This window comes from Leucopleurus acutus (assembly GCF_964270905.1).
Source record: "Leucopleurus acutus genome assembly, chromosome: 8".
In the NCBI taxonomy this organism is placed as follows: Eukaryota; Metazoa; Chordata; class Mammalia; order Artiodactyla; family Delphinidae; genus Leucopleurus; species Leucopleurus acutus.
The window spans coordinates 28,546,060-28,566,653 of NC_139151.1; the positions used below are offsets into that span (position 1 = coordinate 28,546,060).

At 36.3% G+C, this 20,594-nt stretch overlaps 1 protein-coding gene across 1 annotated transcript in view; it reads left to right on the forward strand.

Annotated features, from left to right (window-relative positions):
• Positions 1 to 16,288, forward strand: part of LOC309964922 (uncharacterized protein) — a gene marked incomplete at its 3' end in the record, with an annotated part of 34,101 nt that extends 17,813 nt beyond the window's left edge. Inside the window, exons 10-18 of the mRNA XM_082844097.1 lie at positions 787 to 840; positions 1,099 to 1,159; positions 4,946 to 5,200; positions 9,662 to 9,771; positions 10,776 to 10,949; positions 12,178 to 12,412; positions 13,254 to 13,397; positions 14,532 to 14,641; positions 16,190 to 16,288. Of these exons, the coding sequence (XP_082700223.1) occupies positions 787 to 840; positions 1,099 to 1,159; positions 4,946 to 5,200; positions 9,662 to 9,771; positions 10,776 to 10,949; positions 12,178 to 12,412; positions 13,254 to 13,397; positions 14,532 to 14,641; positions 16,190 to 16,288 (1,242 nt within the window). The remainder of the gene's footprint in view (positions 1 to 786; positions 841 to 1,098; positions 1,160 to 4,945; positions 5,201 to 9,661; positions 9,772 to 10,775; positions 10,950 to 12,177; positions 12,413 to 13,253; positions 13,398 to 14,531; positions 14,642 to 16,189) is intronic.
• Positions 16,289 to 20,594: the final 4,306 nt, after the last annotated feature.

A 20,594-nucleotide genomic window follows, 5' to 3' on the forward strand; every position in this document is an offset into this window, starting at 1 on the left:
CAAAGTGAATCAGGTGTACATATACATATATCCACTCTTTTTTAGATTCTTTTCCCATATAGGTTATTACAGAATATTAACTAGAGTCCCCTGTGCTATACAGTAGGTCCTTATTAGTTACCTATTTTATCTATAGTAGTGTGTATATGTTAATCTCAATCTCCTAATTTATCCCTCCCACCCCCCTTCACCTTTGGTAACCATAAGTTTGTTTACTACTTCTGTGACTATTTCTGTTTTGTAAATAAGTTCATTTGTACCATTTTTTTTCAATTTCACATATAAGTGATACCATATGATATTTCTTTCTTGTCTGACTTACTTCACTTAGTATGATTTGCAGCAGCATGGATGGACCTAGAATTTCTGACCTTTTCAAGACCTTCAAGTTGAGCATTTCATAGTCTTTTTTTTTTCCCTTTCACTAACAGTTCTTCTGGATATATATCTTTTGTACTATCACACAATCATTCTACTACAGCCTGAGACTACTTCTATGGTCAGTCTTTGTTCAGAATATAACAAAAAGGGAGGTGAATAGTCACCCTCAGTAAAAATTAAATGTTAAGGGAAGCTTAGGCAGTTAAAGAAAATCATGAAAGGAATGGAGACAAGGGTTCAGAACTTATTTCCAATAAAAGTGTAAGATGATAGGGAGATGGAGAGGGAATAATACCACCATGATCAGCACAGTTAAAACAGGAAACTAAAGTTATTTGGGTAATCCTTATCCAGAAATGAAAGGGAACCTGTTAGTTTTAACTTCTTCATGATTTGCACTTGTAGCTGAGCAAAGGAGAAATAATGAGAGATCAGAAGCAGAAGGACAGAGAGAACGAGGTGTGGAGCAATGAGGAAAGAAAAAGAAAATGAGGGAAAAAAACAGTCAGAGGTTCCAACATAGGTTGGAAAATATTTTGTCAATTCATTTTTTTTCTTCCAAAAGGAAGAAATAATCCTTCCCAAAGGATTGGGAAATCCATTTGCTGACTACAGGGGACTTCCTGACAGTGAACGCAGAAGTTCTGAGCAGCAGTTTCCCAATCTATGATTAGGAGTCCCCGCCCCCTGAATGGAGGAAGTGTCCAGTAACTTTCATTTTCAAGCCTGTGCTCTTCTCAAGGCATCAGGAAGGGACTACGGTTGTTACATATGGCTGGTGAGTAAGGGTCCTTTCCTAGCTGAGGGTCAGGAACTTGGGTCTTAGAAAACACTTATTAATTGCTTTGTGACAGGAAGAAATATACAAAAGGGAAGTGAGCCAATCCTGTGCAAGCTAAATTCCTTATTAGCTCTGTGTAACTTGAACGGGGGACACTGTCTCGGAGATGCTGAAGGAGAGTATGGTGTCCAGATTATCTCAGAGCCAGGAAGAAGTTATTTCCTTTTTTGCAGCTCCTGGTAATCAAAATGAAGGGTGGATAAAGACAAATAGAGTAAGTTATTTATGTGTGAGAAAACTCTGAAAATTCCTAAATGCACTCTGAAATCTTCTCAGCTTCCTCTTGATTCCATAAAATTGTCCCCATAATCAGATAAGTGAGTCTTTGAATTCCCACCCCCCCCCTTACTATATCCTATATTGAATTATGCTCTTTGTCTTTGTAAAGTAACTACATTTTCCTCCTATTCTAGCTGTGGTGCTAACTACTCTAGCACAGTATTTCTTGGATTGCTATCACAGTTTTTAACTGGTCTCCCTCTCTCCAGGATTTAACCCTCCTATCCATACTGCATACTGCTTTCAGGTCACATATCTTACACACAGAAACTGGAAAGTATAAGAGATGGAATCATTGGCTATTTATGTAGCTAGTATTCAGGTATATCATATCACTTCTTTTTGAATTTAGAATTTTATTTAATTTATTTTTTTTTATGTAGCAGGTTCTTATTAGTTATCCATTTTATACATATTAGTGTATATCTCACTTCTTTGGCTTCATTTTCTTCATTTGAAAAGGAAGAGGTTCAACTAGATCAGTGGTTTCTAAACCTTACAACAAATCTAAATAATCTGTAGACATTAACAAATTTAGATTATTTCCCCCTTCATAACTCCAAATTACTCAACCATGGATAGACTGTAAGCACTTATAATCTTTTAAAGATCTACAAATGATTCTTATGTAGCTGGACTAGGTTTGTCTGCAGATTAGCATTGTTAGGAAAGATGATCAGATCCTTATCTTTCAGTTCTTACCTTCTAGGTATTTACAAATGCAATTTTCTTACTCAGGAACATACACTGGCTCTGTATTGCCTTTTAAAAAATGTCTGAACTTGTCAGACAGGTTTTCCTACCTTTCAAAATATATTTATTCACTTTACCATTAATCTCTCTAAAGCATGATTTCAGCTTCATTAACAAACATTTACTTGCATTCCCCCCCCCGCCCCTGCTCGCACTTTCTTGCTATTGTGTTTCTTTATTTCTTATTTTCCCTGTAGTGTAATTCTTTCCAAGGTTTCTGTCTCATCTCACACATTTAATTTAAGCTCCTAAAATGTAAGGACTGACTGTTTTCTTATCTTCTTCATGGTGATCATACAGCATTTGACTGGGGAGTAGGACATTAAATTCACACTCATGGCTGCCTCTTTAGCTAGGCAGGATGACCTTACTTGTTATTGAATTGGAATCAGGACATCATTAGATAATAGATATGATAAACTGAAAAGCAGTAGACAAAACAAGTAAAGTGACTCAATAAACATAAACTAATGAGTTTGGTTGCCATTGTTAACTAATTAACAACTATAAGGAAAAAAATGTTAGCTTAGGGAGAAACAAGTTTCTCTGGGAGCATATTGCTCTGACACTCAGTCTAGTCTTAAGCATCAGGGAGAATTTCCTAAAGAAAATGCCATGTCATCTGAGACCTGAAGATAAACAGGAAGCAGTTGAGAAATAGAAAGGAATGTTGGGTGTGAGAAACTGTACACATAAGGATCCCTAAGTAAAGGCTTTGTAGAACCTGAAAGAAAGGTAAAGTGTTTAAAATGTAATGAGCAAGGTGGGTATAGTAGCAGAGGATGAGGCTGAATGAGAAGACCTAGATTAGATTAAGCTGAGACATTTCATGGTTACGTCTAGATTTTTAGAACACTGACTTTGCTTCATTGAGAAGAACAGATTAGAAGGGGACAAGAGTAGATTTATCAGACTCTTAGAGTAATTAAACAGGAAAGGATGTTGGCCTGAACTAGAGTATCAAACAGTTAGAGAGGGAGAAGTAGTCAGATTCTGCAAATATATAGCAGATAAAATCAATACAGTTTGAAGTGAGATGGAAAATAAGATATAAAGAAAGCAGAAGAGGTTCAGTATCACCAGCTTTTACTGATTTGGTGTACTTGACTGTAAGATACCATTAACTAGTACATATAGGGAATGAAGAAGGTGATGAAAAACGAGAAGTTCAGCTTTTAAAAGTTGAGTGTAATGAATTTGTGGGATACAGAGAAGGGATGAATATATGAGCCTTAATTTGGGGATCCACCTTTGGGCTGAATCTATAAATTCAGGGATAATTTATTTATTATTTAAAGCTAATAACTGAAGACATGAGAATGTGTAGATAATAAGAGGATGTAAGGTAAACATTCTTTGGTTTTATTGTTTACCATATTTCTCCCAGTGCCACTTATTCAGTCAACACTCAACCTGTTGAAGGCAGAAATAAATAAAATAGAAACCCAGAATTCAGTCAGAGTAAACATTTCATAGATTAACCTGCATGTTGTTCATAATTCTTCAATCTTTCTGTTCTGACATGTGTATACTCTAGTGTAAGACCAGTGTTTCTGCCACCTTTTCTAAGAAGAAGCATTTTGTGACCTCATCTGCAGAAATTTACCCAGTCTTTTCTGAGTCCCTGAATCACTTTCTATTCTCTTAAGTAACTCTTTACCAAGTATCATGTAAAGTAGTTTGATGATTTGAGTGGGGACTTGATTCTGAACCCCTGAGTTTGAATCCCTTCCTACCCTCTTACTAAACATGGTGTACTATTCACACAATTTGGATCAAATATTTAACTAACATCTCTGTGTCTGTTTCCTTTACTATATAATAGAAATATTAATATACATGTTACATGGAATTTTTATTAACTTTAACTTATAAGATTCATATGAAGCACTTGAGACCAATGGGGCCTCAATGAATATCAACTATTATTACTGAAGCTGTACTATGTTTAACTTTATAGAATATGGTGTAAGAACAGAATTTGAATCCTAATTTGTGTGATCTGGGCATTTTATTTAAATGATCTGTAAAATAGGGAAAATATTAACCATCTCATTGGATTATTGTGAGGGTCCATCATATTAATATTTATAAAGTATTTAGTACAGAGACTTGTAAATAATAAAAATATTGTATATTGCTTTAAATGTATTTCTTTTTAAATCCTAAATGCATAATAGATGTTAGCGGTTATTAAATGAACTGATATTGGGTAACTTTTTATTCATGCTTTGTAATGTCCATGTTTCTTTCTCATAATATTTGCCCAATAAACATTTACTGAAAGAATACTTCAAGACAACATGAACAATGAGGCTGGTGCTTCTGGGGCAAAGTTCTTGTTCAATGTCTTGGTGCATTTTTTTTTAGAATATGTCATTTTGTGTCAAGACTATCTTTATATCTAGATGAACTTTATAACTGTCTTTGTAGATTTAATTAAGTATTGATGAGATACCCTGCCTTCCCATGCACTATCCATTCAAATAATACCTGTGGTATTACAATAAAATACTTATTAATTTGACTTCCTTAATCACCCACAAAAGTTCTAATTATCCCAGACAGTAATATATTAACCTGGTGTCATATTGATCTACCATATTGAAAGATCAGTCATCAGATTATTTTCAATTCTGAATTTTTTATTGAGACAAGATCAAGTAAAAGGAAGCTTTGTATTTCTGACAGAAAACACACACAACAAAAACCCACTTAAGATTTTGGAATCTGTGGGCAAAGAGCTCATTACTGGCATTTTGGATGACTTGGTTGGAAAAAATGTCCTGAAATTGGAGGAAGAGGAGAAGAAAAAAATTTATAATGCCAAGCTTGAAGACAAGGCACGGGTCTTGGTGGACTGTATGCGACAGAAACGCCATGAAGCAGGTCAAATCTTTGTTCAAACCTTCCTAAACATAGATAAAAATTCCACCAGTATAAAAGGTAAGACTGGAATTATTTTCAAGGGATATCTTAAATTTTTCAGATCTACTTGGCTCCAAGGCTGCTCCACTGTCCTCTAAGTTCCCCATCCTCCTATTACTAAAGTATAATTTTCACTAAACCTATCATTGTCCTTTTAGAGGCCACCTTGTCATTTGTGGGAAGGTATCTAATTTCCAATTAGCTTAGAAGTTGAGTCCTTGTGTTTAGGTTGATCATAGAGATCGCTAATTGTAGAGACTTTGTAGTAAGGGATACCTGGAGTTGAACTCAGGTTTCTGTCACTTTGGACACTATGTGACTTCATTCAAGTTTCTTAACCTCCCTAAGCATCAGTATGAGCATCTGTGAAATGGGGACAATTTCAGTCACTTCATCACAGGCTTTGTAAAGCTAGGAACATAATGGCAGACACAGATTGACAATTCCTAATATTTTAGCTCCCTTCTGGGACTCTCCTCTGAGCTCCAGATATATTTAGTTCTAGCTGCATATTCAGCATTTCCACTTGAAGGTTCCACTGGCTTCACAAAGCTAAGATATATAAAATGAAACACTTTATTCTCCACATCAAATCTATTACACTTCTTTCCCCTGTTTATCTCATTAGACAGGACTATAATCCACTGAGTTTCTTAATCCAGATCACAAATGTTTTCTTCACCAATGAATAATAGCTCTTAGCAGAGTGCCAGAGACATAGCAGGCATGTAATGAATATAGGATGAATAGGCAAATGAATAACATGCATGTAATAAATATTAGTTACCAGAATTATTTTTAGCTTATAATATTTAAATGTTTACTGTGCTTATTCATTTCTGTGAGTTACAAAATATGATCAGGAGAATACTTATTCAATATAAACTGTCCAATATATTAACATCTTTCAAAACTTCACTTTAAATGAATTATGAATATTACTAGAGTCTAAATATCCTCAGATCCAAGTTCACCAGTGATGGACTCAATTTGGTGTAGAGTTTAACCTAAAATTCCAGCCTGAATACTAGAATTTATCAATAATGATAAGCAATAATAAACAACATGCAACATAACTGTAGAGACCTCACTATAGCAAATAAGCTTTTTCAATAATCCCTTCTCTATGGAGAAGGGACACTCCCACCAGCAGGAATTATACACTAGTCTAATAGATGTCCAAGATTGTGGCCTAGGCTATGTTATCATTAACATTTAAGTTGGTCCTTGTGCAGGTTTATTACTTTCTCTTAAACCTGGGATGGGATAAAAACAATTTGGATTTAAAAATAAAATAAGAGAACAGACTTGTGGTTGCCAAGGGGGAGGGGTGTGGGGGAGGGATAGATTGGGAGTTTAGGGTTAGCAGATGCAAACTATTACATATATAATGGATAAATAACAAGGTCCTACTGTATAGCACAGGGAACTATATTCAATATCCTAAAATAAGCCATAAAGGAATAGAATAGAATAGAATAAAATAAAATAAAATAAATAAAAACAAGATCAGAGATAATTCAACAAATGGGAATCAGAATTGAAATAAGGGGAACTTCAAAATGATTTTAGCAACCCCAGGAACTAGAATGAACCTTAAACTGAAATAACCTATCCCATCAGCAAAGTCTGTGGCAGGCAGGTGGCAGGTATAGACCGTTTCATGAAGTATCCAGTAGCCCCCTGAGTTCTACTGTACATGGAACCTCCAGAGGAATCTCAGGACACCTAGAGTATACTGGCCCAGGAGAACAGGAAGCTTGGTGAGTGGGGCTATTAGAATATGTAAAAGTCCTAGCCAGGCCTTTTGGGCATGGATATAATTCAGAGGGTTCTTAATGAGATACTGAGGAAATGGAGTGGGGGATAGGAAGAATCTAAGCTATTTGTTTCAATTATTTAGCAGTATATGTACATACTATGTGCCAAGCACTGTTATTCAGTCAGAGAGATAATTACTCAAATTCCTACTTGCCAAGGGAGAAGGACTTGTCTTATCTAATATCAGTATCTTTAGTTTTGTTTCAGTTTAAGGGGTTTCTTGAGCATTTCATTAGGTAACAGATAAAACTCAGATATTAAAGTTTTTATCTAATCTGCTTATTTTCTTATTTCTTTTTGCTGTGCTCTCAGGCCCATGGGTACTCCTTTTGAACAGCAGGCTACACTATATTACATTGTAATGAAATGATTCAGTTTCATGATAATTTTACTATTAGACATAAGATAGTCTAATTTTCAGTTTTCTCTGTAAATACTGTATCTATATATAGACATATAATGGTCATTAGGAGATGACATTTATTAAATTCAAGAGTACACCAAACTTGTAAATGACCTGGAAACAGGAGACTTTCAATGACAAAACATACCCTCTGACCAGGGACTATTCCAAGACCCTGGACTTCTTCACATTGGCAGAATCTTCTGGAGTAGGAAAGGAGAGTATGTGTCAGTACTTTATCTACAGAAATAAATGTTAAGACAGTTTGGTAGACTTAAAGACATACCATTTGCTGTATCTCCAGAGCTTACATTTTTAGCATACTTTTTAGAAAGACATTTATAAAAAAATATTATTTAAAAACTAATGGAAACAAATAAATGAAATTGAAAAAAATTATAAAGTTTAAAAACTGAAAAATTTACAGAAGATAATATTGCCTTTCTAATTAAAATAAAATAAAATAAGAGACTGTCTTGGTTCATTCATGTAAATGAACATAAAGGTTTATTCCTTTCATAGACAAAAACCTTGTTATGTTAGGTCTTGATAAACCTCTTCTGATTTTTATTTATGAGGAATCTCTTCCTTCCTTCTCCAAGGGAGGGCTCTGGACTTTCCCAGTCTCTTGCACAATCTTAGTCAAATGAGGCCAAACAGTTTCAGAAAATATTACATTTCTGGGCTTCCCTGGTGGCGCAGTGGGTGAGAGTCCGCCTGCCGATGCAGGGGACACGGGTTCGTGCCCCGGTCCGGGAAGATCCCACATGCCGCGGAGCGGCTAGGCCCGTGAGCCATGGCCGCTGAGCCTGCGCGTCCGGAGCCTGTGCTCCGCAACGGGAGAGGCCACAACAGTGAGAGGCCCGCATACCACAATAAAAAAAAAAAAATATTACATTTCTCATTTCCAACAAGGAGAAGTTATTTCCTCACATTTTAAAACATGGGTTGAAAATTTAGGGCTGGTTATTCAGCACTTTGGAGGCAAGGACATTCAGAGTAATGTAGCATCTCTGACAAAAGAATTGTACCTTCGACACCGGATGCAATACTATATTAATGCATAGCATTTCTCCTTTAAATAGCTGATTTCACAACTCGGTGAATCATTGAAGCCTATCTCCTCCGGAAAGGTTAAGAATTCACTCTGAGGTTGTTGAAAAAATAATACCTGGTTGGTACAGGATTTAGGATTCTATTAAGTATTTGAGTGTGTATGTGTCTGTGTTTGTTGTGTGAATTAGGAGTGGACTTGAGATGTCATATTACCCAATATGATAGCTACTGGGCACACGTGGCTTTTAAGTGCATAAATTGTGGCTAGTAACAGGTTAAAATGATACTATTTTGGATATATTGTTAAACAAAATATATTGTTAAATTAATTGATTCTGTCTGTTTATATTCAATGTGGACATTAGAAAATTTTAAATTGCAGTGCCCTCCCCACCTGCAGCTGAGGCCAAGTCAGGAAAGAGCAACAGGCATCTAAAAGCACAGGAAGGCAGAACCTGTGAGATCTGACCTCAACTCCATCCCCAAGAAATCAAGTGGTCCAACCCCTGAGGGACAGACCCCAACAGGCCCCCACCCACCAGTTTTTTCTCCAATGTGCATAGATCAGATCAGGATGAAGGGAGGAGGCAAGACTCTATCACAACCTATGTGTTTGGGGTCAGGTGTCCCCCAACAGGTTTGTCTGTGTTTGCACCTTGTCCTGTGTCTGAGGTGCTGTGGCTGTATCCTTCTCCTGCCCTGGGATATTTGTATCTCCTGGCTTTGTAATAAGTGCTGCATACTCTCAAAAAAAAAAAAGTGACTCAATGTGAGTGTGACTTAATTCTATTTCTAGTAGATAGCACTCTGATAAATATTTACTAAATGTACTCTTGCTCACAGACAGTAGAAAGTCCACACAGATGAGTAATACCCTAGAGTAAAACCACTGGAAAAATCAAACTGTTTTCATGAGTAAAGGGAAGGCTAACTTTGACCCTAAATCATTAAGGTGTCTTCTTCATAATATCAAAATCTATTATTGCATTTTTGAGTGGATCTGTTTTTACTACCAAGGATTTCTCCCTTCTTTCCCAGTCGTAATACATCTGTCTCCTCACACACAGGTTAGATACAACTATAACCCAACATGTTAAAAATCTTTTTCCCAGGATAACCCTTTTCTGTCAGTTTTCTTAGGTGATAACTGGGTCACATCGTCAGATATCACAATTTATATTATGCGATGTATTCTGCAGCTCCTGAGGAAATCGTGACTGGACCAGATGAGTCAGCAGAAACTACAGATACCCTCAAGCTTTGCCCTCATGAAGAATTTCTTAAACTGTGTAAAGAAAGGGCTGAAGAGGTACTGTGCTCTGTACAGGAAAGAGAGGAAGAGAGAAAAACAATTGCTTTCACTAATTACACAATTTCTTAAAGCATTAGTTACAGAGTGGCAGGGTGGGACAGTGGATTCTTTTTTCATAGATGCTTTGAGCAGGAAGAAATCACATGGCTTCACACAGATTCCAATTCTCTTTCAACCCTATGATAAAATACAAGTCTCTCACTTTTTTCATTTATTTGTTGTCCTATATATTGGGGATTTATTAGAATTTTAGCTGTAGTCATAGAATCAAAATATTTATAAGATAACATGGCTGAGTAGTAATTGTTTGCATTCCAGTTAAAAATTATTAACACCTGCAAAACATTATAAATTAAAATAGTACCAGAATGGGCTTCCCTGGTGGCACAGTGGTTGAGAGTCCGCCTGCCGATGCAGGGGACACGGGTTCGTGCCCCGGTCCGGGAAGATCCCACACGTCGCGGAAAGGCTGGGTCCGTGAGCCATGGCTGCTGAGCCTGCGCATTCGGAGCCTGTGCTCCACAACGGGAGAAGCCACAACAGTGAGAGGCCCACGTACCGCAAAAAAAAAAAAAAATAGTACCAGAATAATGTTACCCAAGGCAAAGGATCTTTATTTTTAGCTGGAGTCAATGGCAAATATCTCCTGGTTTTTACAAAATTTGATCTGAAACTTGATTGTTAAGAAAGATTTGACTAGGTGGAGAAGAAAGAGGAGAAGGAGAGGGTAGGAATTGTTCTAGTCTCCTGAAGATTCTCGAGTAACCATCACAAATATAATCTGGATCATTGTCTGGGCTTTTGAAAAATAATTCCCTTCCAATTTGTACTTCTTTCTATTGTCGATTCAATCCATTACTAAAAGAGAGAAGACAGTGTCTTCTGGTACAGGATAGGAGAGAGGACATCTATGCAAGCCCTTAAAAGCAACAGTGATTGGTGTATGAGGGTTTAAGAGAGATTTAGGTAAATCAAACTCACTACATATCAATTTCCTGCAGATCTATCCAATAAAGGAGACAAAGGCCCGCACTCGTCTGGCTCTCATCATATGCAATACAGAGTTTGATCATCTCCCTCTCAGGAATGGGGCAGCCCATGACATCATGGGAATGAAGGGGCTGCTTGAGGGCCTTGGCTACAGTGTGGATGTGGAAGAGAAACTCACAGCCAGGGTAAGGGCCCCTCACCCACCCCAAACACATACATATTCAACACATATCTTCCTAACAAGTGAACTTTATAATATTAAGCAAATAACTTTAACAACCATAGGTCTCATTTGCGTGTGTGGTGTGTGTGTGTGTGTGTGTGTGTGTGTGTGTGTGTATCTAAGTGTGTGAATGTGTGTTATAAAATAAAAATATTAAGACAGGTGAAATCTATATCTCTTTAGATCTTCAAATATCCTCAGTTCCATAAAACTGTACAAAAACTGATTGGCATATGTACCCACAAAATTCTTAATTCTGAAGTGGGATGATTGAGATTCAGCCCCAATATTTCCCAGAAAATTCTGGAGTAATGAATGTTAGCAGGAGTGTGATCACCATATAAATACTGAATCCTGACTGTTCCAGGGGCTATTTTGGCATTGGGGATGGGTCTGTAAATGAGACAGAAGGTTCCCAGCTCACACTGATCTAGGTTCACTTGGTGGGGGGTGATCAAACTATAAGCAAAACAGAACATTTCAGAGATTTGATGTATCCGTGTGTCTCTAAGATTGAAAAGAAGTGAAAAGGAAATGAAAAGGAAAAAGGAAACATAAGAACAAATTGGTGAGTGAGGAGTAATAATGTTTGATGGAATGGCCAAGAAAGACATTTTGAGGAGGTAATATGGGATCTGACACATGACTATCAGAGACAAGATAACTCTGGAAAGATGTGAATGAAATATATTCCAAGCAGGCTCGACTACAAGTGAAAAGTCTGAACCTAATATGAAACTGGCACTTGAAAAGTACAGAAAGACCAGTGTGACTAGAGCCTAGAGGAGGAGGAAGAATGTCAGAAGGGAGAAGTATACTTATGTCACAAGTTTTATTTTATTCTAAGTATGGTGGGGAGTGCCTTAGAAGGGAAGTGGTATGATACATTTATTATTCAAGGTTTTTATTAAGTAATGAGAGAAAATACAGAGATGAAAATGAAAGTATATAACGACAATAAGCAAATGTAAAATGTATTGGGGACAGGTTATATAATGTCAGAAGGAATAAAAAGTTGAACCCATTGATCCATTATAGAAATAAAAATAAAACTATCATCAAGTAACCACTATGTAAAGCCACCATGATTGGAACGTTACAGATGTTTCTTATACTGATCATAATAAATAGGAGGTCAGTTTAATTTTAATGCTTGTCCTGTTAAAGTAACACTTTGCAGTCTTTTTCAGGATATGGAATCAGTGCTGTGCAGATTTGCTGCCTGTGAAGAGCACAAATCTTCAGACAGCACATTCTTGGTGTTCATGTCTCATGGCATCCTGGATGGGATCTGTGGGACTATGCATAGTGATGAAAACCCAGATGTGCTACCTTATGACACCATCTTCCGGATATTCAACAACCGCAATTGCCTCAGTCTAAAGGACAAACCTAAGGTCATCATTGTCCAGGCCTGCAGAGGTGGTAAGTTCTGAGATGAAAAATCCAAAAGTCATAAAGGTGTTTGCAGAGGACTGTAGTATGTTTTGTTTCTAGGGGAAACAATCTTAAACCCCATCCAGTGAAAATAAACTAAATTGAATTATTAGGAAATTCCAATTAGGGGGCTGGTATCATGAGACTCTGTTTTGTTAGCTGAGAAATTTCTGTTCAATTTGATTCAAGGTAAGTGGTGAAGGAGATCACCAGAATTCTCAAATCAAAGTTAAACAAAAATATTCCAACCTTGGAATGAAATCATTTAAATGACAACTTTACTTGTAAATGTTTTACAGACATTTTGACATTCTCTGGCTTGAGAATAATTTCATTTGAAAGTCAGGCTCTTATGTGATAGCAGTATCTTTTTTTTTTCTCATATATTATTGAAAGGGAAATGAATAAGTAGATGAGGGAAACTGGGATTGCAGTGACATTTTTCTTTCCTTTTTTTTCCTGACTCCCAGTTCCCTTTTAGCTTTTTGGAACAGTGTTTGAAGATGAAAAGCCAAAAATAATTTAGCTATAAAATGATAACTATGCTCTGAAATTATGCAGATAAGGCTTTAACTTCTTTGTTATTCTCAGCAAGTGGGTTCTTCCAATTCTAAAATGCTGTCACTATTAATTGGCATGTTGCTCAACAACACAATAAAAAGGCAAACTGTTGTATGTGGGGTGGAGATACACCTGTATGTGTGTATGTATGTGTGCACATGTGTGTGTGAAACTGGTTAGAATAAACATTGTAAAAGAATGAGGTGGGCAATTGTAACAGTCATACTGAGGGAGACACACAGTGTGTAGGAAATTGATGTCTCTACAGCAAATCATGGGGAATTGTGGGTCAGTGACTCTCCAGCAGCCTTGGCAGACAGCTCTTCACAGTCACCTGAGAACCTGGAGGAGGATGCCATTTACAAGACCCATGTGGAGAAGGACTTCATTGCTTTCTGCTCCTCAACCCCACGTATGTGTCTTTCAATTGCAGACATGGATTTGTGGGTCTGAGGCTACCTCTGAAGATTCTTAAAAAACAAGATAAGCTCTGGGCAGCAATTATTTGACGCAAATTTTGAATGCTGTCAATATATTTTACTTATTCTTCACTTTTAAAAATTGACTTTTATTATATGTTGCACTTTACAGACAAAGGTATAGTAACCATTAAAACAACCTAATACAAGAAAATCCCTTTACCATCACACTAGTTAAAAACAAATGATTGATTCAGTTTTCTATTAAATCCATTCAACATTTTGAGTAGAGTTTTTATGGATCTAGGGACTGATGGCCATTTCTCAAAAATTATCAACTCCAAGCCATTTTCTCCATATTTCCCATCTGGTACTATTTAGAGTAGTATCCCAGCAAGAAGGTGGATGCCCTTTTAAAGGAAGAAGAAAATGATACAATGGGACTTATTAGGCCTACTATTAGGGGAACAGTATCTAGTCCTTGAACTTTAGGTAATCATCTTGAGAAGCCTTATATCTGAGGGTTTCTAATTTACATATTTTTAAGTACTTTTACCACTTTATGGAGGTATAATTAACATACAAAAAGCTGCACATATCTAATGTATACAGTTTAATGAGTTTGGAGATAAGTATATACCTGTGAAATTATTACCACTATCTATACCAAAAACATTTCCCTTCCCTCCAAAAGTTTCATTAGATCTTTTTATTTATTTTGCTCACTGTATTGTGAAAGACATCATGGTATATAATCTGTAAACAATCACCTATGTGAACATGAGGAAATTCTTTAATCCTTCTGAGCTTCTATTTTTCATCTGTAAAATGGGATAATTACAATTATCTCTCAAGCCTCCTTTAAAAGCCAAATGAATAAGCATAAGTCACATAGTAGAAAGTCAATTCCCAAAATACAAGGTAATCACTATGCAATGACCTACAGTTTTGATGAGCTGCTTCTTTAGTTCAACTTCTTTATGGAAAATGAGTTAATGAAAGGTTGTAAGTTCTTCCCCTAAACATGTCAAGATAATTCCCAAGCTATGTTTTAAAAGACAAAAAATGTAAAAAAAAAAACATGGTGAAGGCCACAGCACAAGGCTTACCATTCCTTATCATCATAGATAATGTGGCCTGGAGAGACATCACAAAAGGTTCTCTCTTCATTACTCAACTCATCACATGCTTCCAAAAATATTCTTGGTGCTGTCATCTAGAGGAAGTATTTAGAAAGGTAAGCTCCTCTCTCCTTTTCTAATCATGTATTTGTTCAGGAAGAGTTTACTATTATTTGCCTTTCAAGTGACAATGACAGATTTTTGTCAGACAAACAAAAGTAGAGTGGTACTGGTTTCTGTAATCCATGTGTTTAAAATCTGATTTACAAAAAGACTATGTTAATGCACCACAGCAAAAGATCAAAATAGAACAAAATATTATAACATGTGAGCTTGTGTGTTATGGGCTATAAGTTCTTAAAATTCAAAGAATAGAAAGTATTTTGGATTAATTTTCACTGCTTCACTTCATTTATTCAATAAATATACATTGGATGGTCTACTTGGTAATGGGTTATATCTTCATGACACAGGGGTAAATGAGACATATGTGACATAAGGCTACCTAGAACTAACATTCTTGTGAGAGAGATGGGTACTGAATAAGTAGTCCAACAACAACAATAAAAAGTGTGTGATACAGGTTGTGATAGGATCCAAAAGAGAAAGTCCTAGGACACATGAAAGAGAATGTAGGAGAAAAATTCTTTGAATAGAGTGGCCCAGAAGGGAAGACTTGATACTTCTTCCCCAACTCAGGACATTCCTTATTTACCCCTTCCTTCCTAATTTATTTTCCTCCAATAGCTCTTACTACCACCCACCCAGTATATATTTTGTTTGTTTATTGTCTGTATTTACTCACTTTCATGCAAGCTCATGAAGGCAGGGATTTGTTCAACACTCAACAAGCTGGAAGGGAGGAATTAATATTCACTGAATAAATAAATGTATGAATGAGTGAATAAATGTCCCTCCTTTTTTAGGGAGAAAAGTATTGGTATTAAGAACGTGGGAAAGTGTGGTTATTTTTAAACTAAAACCATAAAGAACAATAGCACTCCCATGGGAAAAGAAGGATATACCTTTAGTAAATTGGAGAAGATTGCATTGTAACCTGAGTCACAGTCTCTGTGACTAGGAGCTTAGGAAGTTAAGTCCTATTGGATGAATAGGATTTAGACATACTTTCAAGGGAATTCCTCAGAAGAGATTAGAAATAGTGGATCTAGGTAAGTAGGATCTCATTGATCAGTCTACAGAAAAATACTTCAGAGCTCATCTTGATGGTGAATGTGAATATTGCTCATCATTCAGGCTTTAAGAACAAAATCCTGGGATTTTAACCTTATTGAATTGAGGAGTTAACCTTGTTAGAGTTTGAAGATAGAGGATCTCTGAGGTCCACTTTTCATGAACGAACACCAAGGGATAATTAATCATCAGATCTGTAGATCAGAAGTGGAAACTAGGAAAAAAATGCAGTTTGAAAAGACTTGAATTAGGCATGAAGTGTGTATTTTGAGATAAAGAGCATATTCTGACATTAGGTGTCATTTCTAAGGGGTAGGGTAGCAGTGACAGGGAATAAGAATGTCCAAGGGCTTGGTTCCATCGATCCTAGGAGCATCCTTCATTCGAAGAATTTTTTGGCTCATTGTGCAAAACATATTTTGAGAATGCGTAAGAGGTACGTATCAGCCAGAACCTCTTTTTGTTTTTAGGTACAAAAAGCATTTGAAAAACCAAGTGTTAAAGCCCAGATGCCCACCATTGAACGACTCTCCATGACAAGATATTTCTACCTCTTTCCTGGCAATTGAAAATAGTAAGTATCAAGAGTTTTTGTTGGCAGGCAGAATAAGTGGGACAGTGATATTAGTAGTGAGGTCCAATGACCAATGACAGCCTATTGCTTTAGTGGTCGAATTAGTAAATTAGTATTCCTTGTTGATGTAGTTTGTTGATTAGTTGCTAATTTTTACCTTACTTATATGCATCTGGATCCACCCCTCCATCTCTACAATCATCAATCAATAAATCAATCAACCAAGAAGGTAAGCCAAATCAAGACAGAAAGTAATAAACAGTGAAGGACACAGGGTAACAATTATTAGCATAGACATGTACTCATGCTTCCATTATTACTTATATTCATGTCTCTCTCTCTCTCCTTCTTTCTCTCTCTCTCTCTGACACACACACACACATTATTAGTTACCAAATATTGCCTCAGATTAAAAAAAAAAACAGAAAAAAGAGGTGACTGTAGAGAAAGCAGGACTGTGGTCCTCTGAGTGCAGGTGTCATATTACTGATACTGAGCTACCATTACTATACAGTATAAAATACACCCTGGAAGAGTTTGTGTCAATGAAGACTCTGGTTCTCTGACTGTTCTCACAGTGTAGATCACAGAACATTCTGAGTCAGTTCTCAGATTCTTTGTTTTTTTTTTTTTTTTTTGCGGTACAAGGGCCTCTCACTGTTGTGGCTTCTCCCGGCTCCGGACGCACAGGCTTTGCGGCCATGGCTCATGGGCCCAGCCGCTCCACGGCATGTGGGATCTTCCTGGACCAGAGCACGAACCCGTGTCCCCTGCATCAGCAGGCAAACTCTCAACCACTGCGCCACCAGGGAAGCCCCTCAGATTCTTAATTACTGCTCAGAAACCCCTTCAATCACCCATATTAACACTTAAACAAAAAATTTTTGGTCAAATTATTTTAGAATGTGGTTATTGAGTTTAGACCCAACAATTATTTACTCACTCATAACAGCTTTATATCACACTATATTATAAGCATATTATTAATCTCCCTCTCAGAAACATAATTAAGTTTATATTTTATAGTAAATTTTATCTCAATTCTTGAAATATTTACCCACCATCTTCTACCCCTGGTTTCTGACACCCTGGCTACATAAATGCATAGACACTTTAGCAGAATAGCTTTGACTGCCTAATTAGTCCAATAGAACCATATTTGGGGATTGAATTATTTATTTGACTAATATTTATCATGCACTTACTATGTTCCAAGTTCTGTTCTAGATGCTTGGAATGTACCAGTGAACAAAATAAATGGAGTCCTTGCTCTCAGAAAGCTCATACTTTAGTGAGTGGAGACAGACTCTAAATACACAAGCAAGTTAATATATGTTAGAGAGTGGTAAGAGCTAATAAGAAAAAATAAAAAGGGCTAAAGAGACACAAAAAGATGGATACCGGGGCTTCCCTGGTGGTGCAGTGGTTGAGAGTCCGCCTGCCGATGCAGGGGACACGGGTTCGTGCGCCAGTCTGGGAAGATCCCACATGCCGCGGAGCGGCTAGGCCTGTGAACCATGGCCACTGAGCCTGCACATCCGGAGCCTGTGCTCCGCAACGGGAGAGGCCACAACAGTGAGAGGCCAACGTACTGCAAGGAAAAAAAAAAAACAAAGATGAATACCATACTGTTATAAATAGATTACTCAATAAAGGCTGCTTTGAAGTAATGAAGTGATTTGAAATCAGAACAAAGAATGGATAGAGTAAGGGAGTGAAGAACGTTATGGCTCTAGTGGGAAATGAATCCCAACACCAGAAATAGGGAGTACGGATGCCCTGAGGCAGATGTGTGCTTAAGACTTTTAAAGTACTGCAAGAAGGCAGCTGGCTAGAGAATAAGAGTGGGAAAAATGGCAGGGTAAAATTCAGAAAAATGGTGAGAAGCTTGATCACATGGGCCTTGATGATCACATGTAAATGTTTTAAAATCTTTTATCCTAAGTGAGATAGGAAACCCTTCAAGAGCTTTTGAACAGAGAAATGATATAATCTAACTTAGATTTTGCAAAGATCACTCTGAGTACTTTTTGATGAATAGACTACAAAGGTCACAGATAGAAGCCAAGGGAAATGGCAAAAGCATATGGAAGAATCACAGTAAGGGTTGGATTGAAGCCTTCCAGGGATCACTATCTTAACCGTCTGTTCTTTTTCTCTTCTTCAGAAAGTCACAGGAAGTTCAGCTGTTTCAACTTCAAGAAGCACTTTTACCAGTACAGAACACATGTTTAACCTTTTGTCTTTCAGTGAAAATGAAAACAAATAAACTGTCGTTTTGGGGGGTCTTCTAATAGAGAATAGAATTTCAGTTAAAATGGTGGATGTATGGAAATGAAGTGGAAGAAGCAAACTGGATTTTCTAGTTTTATTGCATATAATATCTGCACTTCATTGAGTAAGGGGAACTGGTCATGACTTGCCCTCAGCAATAGGGTGAAAGGAGATGGTGCCCATCTGGAGACAAGAGCTGTAAATTGGTCAGCTCCTCCTTTATACACTCATTAAGCCCCAGGACTAGAATTGTGCAGAAGAAGTTTCCTAATATATTATTTAACCAACATCATAGCTTGAGTTCATTTTTTTCTTCAGTAAGTTATGATTTTAGCAAATTATGCCTATGTGTCTTTCTTCCCATCTATAAGTTAATTTGATTTCTTGTTGATTATTTTCTTTCCAGATTTCTGCATATTTCCAAGCTTCAGGAAAATTTTATTATTTAGCAAACATTTGGTTATTGTCTAAAATAAATTGGGCTTTTGATTCAAGATTGTGTAACTGAGTATGTTTGTATGGAAAGACAAATATTATTAGATAAAGAACAGCAAAGAGATTGGGGAGTGTCAGCAATGGAAGAGGAGAATGTTAAAATTTCTGGAAGGGTGAATCTTGGTAGAAGAATTCTGGCACATGGTCATCTGAGCTACTAAGTAAGGAGATGTACCACTTCTGTTACATACACACAGAATTCTGAATAAATATTTTAGTACATGATGAACTGCATTAAAAAAATAAAAGGATTCTCTAGATGTCAAATACAACCATAATAGGTAATATTTATTATTGTATGTCAGGATTATTTTAAGGATTTTGATCGTTATAAGGGATTGTGTGTATATAAGTAGCTACTTTAACCCTCATAACAGCCCTATAAAGTAATCACTATCAATATTACCATTTTACAGGTAAGGAAACAAAAGAAAATAGAGCTTAAGTGATGTGCCCAAAGTTACACAGTTAATAGGTGGCTGCACCAGGATTTCAAGGCAATCTGGCTTGCTCTGGAATCTGAATTATTAACCACTGTACCACCTTACATCTCCAAAGCAAGGAGAAACTGAAATTGTATGGGTTTGAATTGTAATTCAAACTTCAATTTAACTGAAGTTTGAATTGTAAGGTTAAGTAACACTACAAAGATTCATGATGTTTAGGTTTCTGGACTTCATTTGTCCATGTGGAGACATGAGACACATCCCAAAGTTCAAAAATATACAGGGAGAGACTTCATTCTCTGACTACTGCATGATAATATTAAAAACCTAATAACATAAAGACTGCCACACATTTCCACATAGTTGGAAATAAGAACACACACAGATAGTATATACATATACAAACATAAATTATGAAATATACATAAACACATATTAAAAGAAGAAAGGAAAAAAGTATAAACTAAGCATTCAACTTGAGAAGTCAGAAAAATACTGAACCACTTAGAAAATAGAAGAAAGCAAATAATAAATATTAAAAAGAAAAAAATTATGAGATGATAACAAACAAAAAATTGAACAGATCACTTAAGAAAAATCCTGGTCCTTTAAAAAAGAATGGTCAGATAGCAGACGTTCAGCAAGATTGAGTATGAAAAAATAGAATTAGCACAAAGACAATATTAGAGATTAAAAAAAGTGCAACAAATAGAGATAAACATAAATTTTTAAAAAAACATAAGAGAATACAATACATAACATAGATGGAATTCTAGAAACAGTGAATTAACAAGATTAATATATAAAGAAATTAAAAGACAAATGGATCAATAAACATTAAATTAATTATTTTTTGTCATATCTACTGCAAAAATAATTAACAGACCCAAGTGACTGTAGACAAATGTCTTACAAAATGTTTAAGAAATTGATAAACTCAATTTTACATAAATGCTTCCATAAAATGAAAAGATAAGTGAACTCCAATTCTTTTACAGATCTAGTACAAAACTGATATGAAACTAGAGAGGTAGAAGCAAAGTTAGAAAAATACAGGATGATTTTTCAGGAACATTGATGTAAACA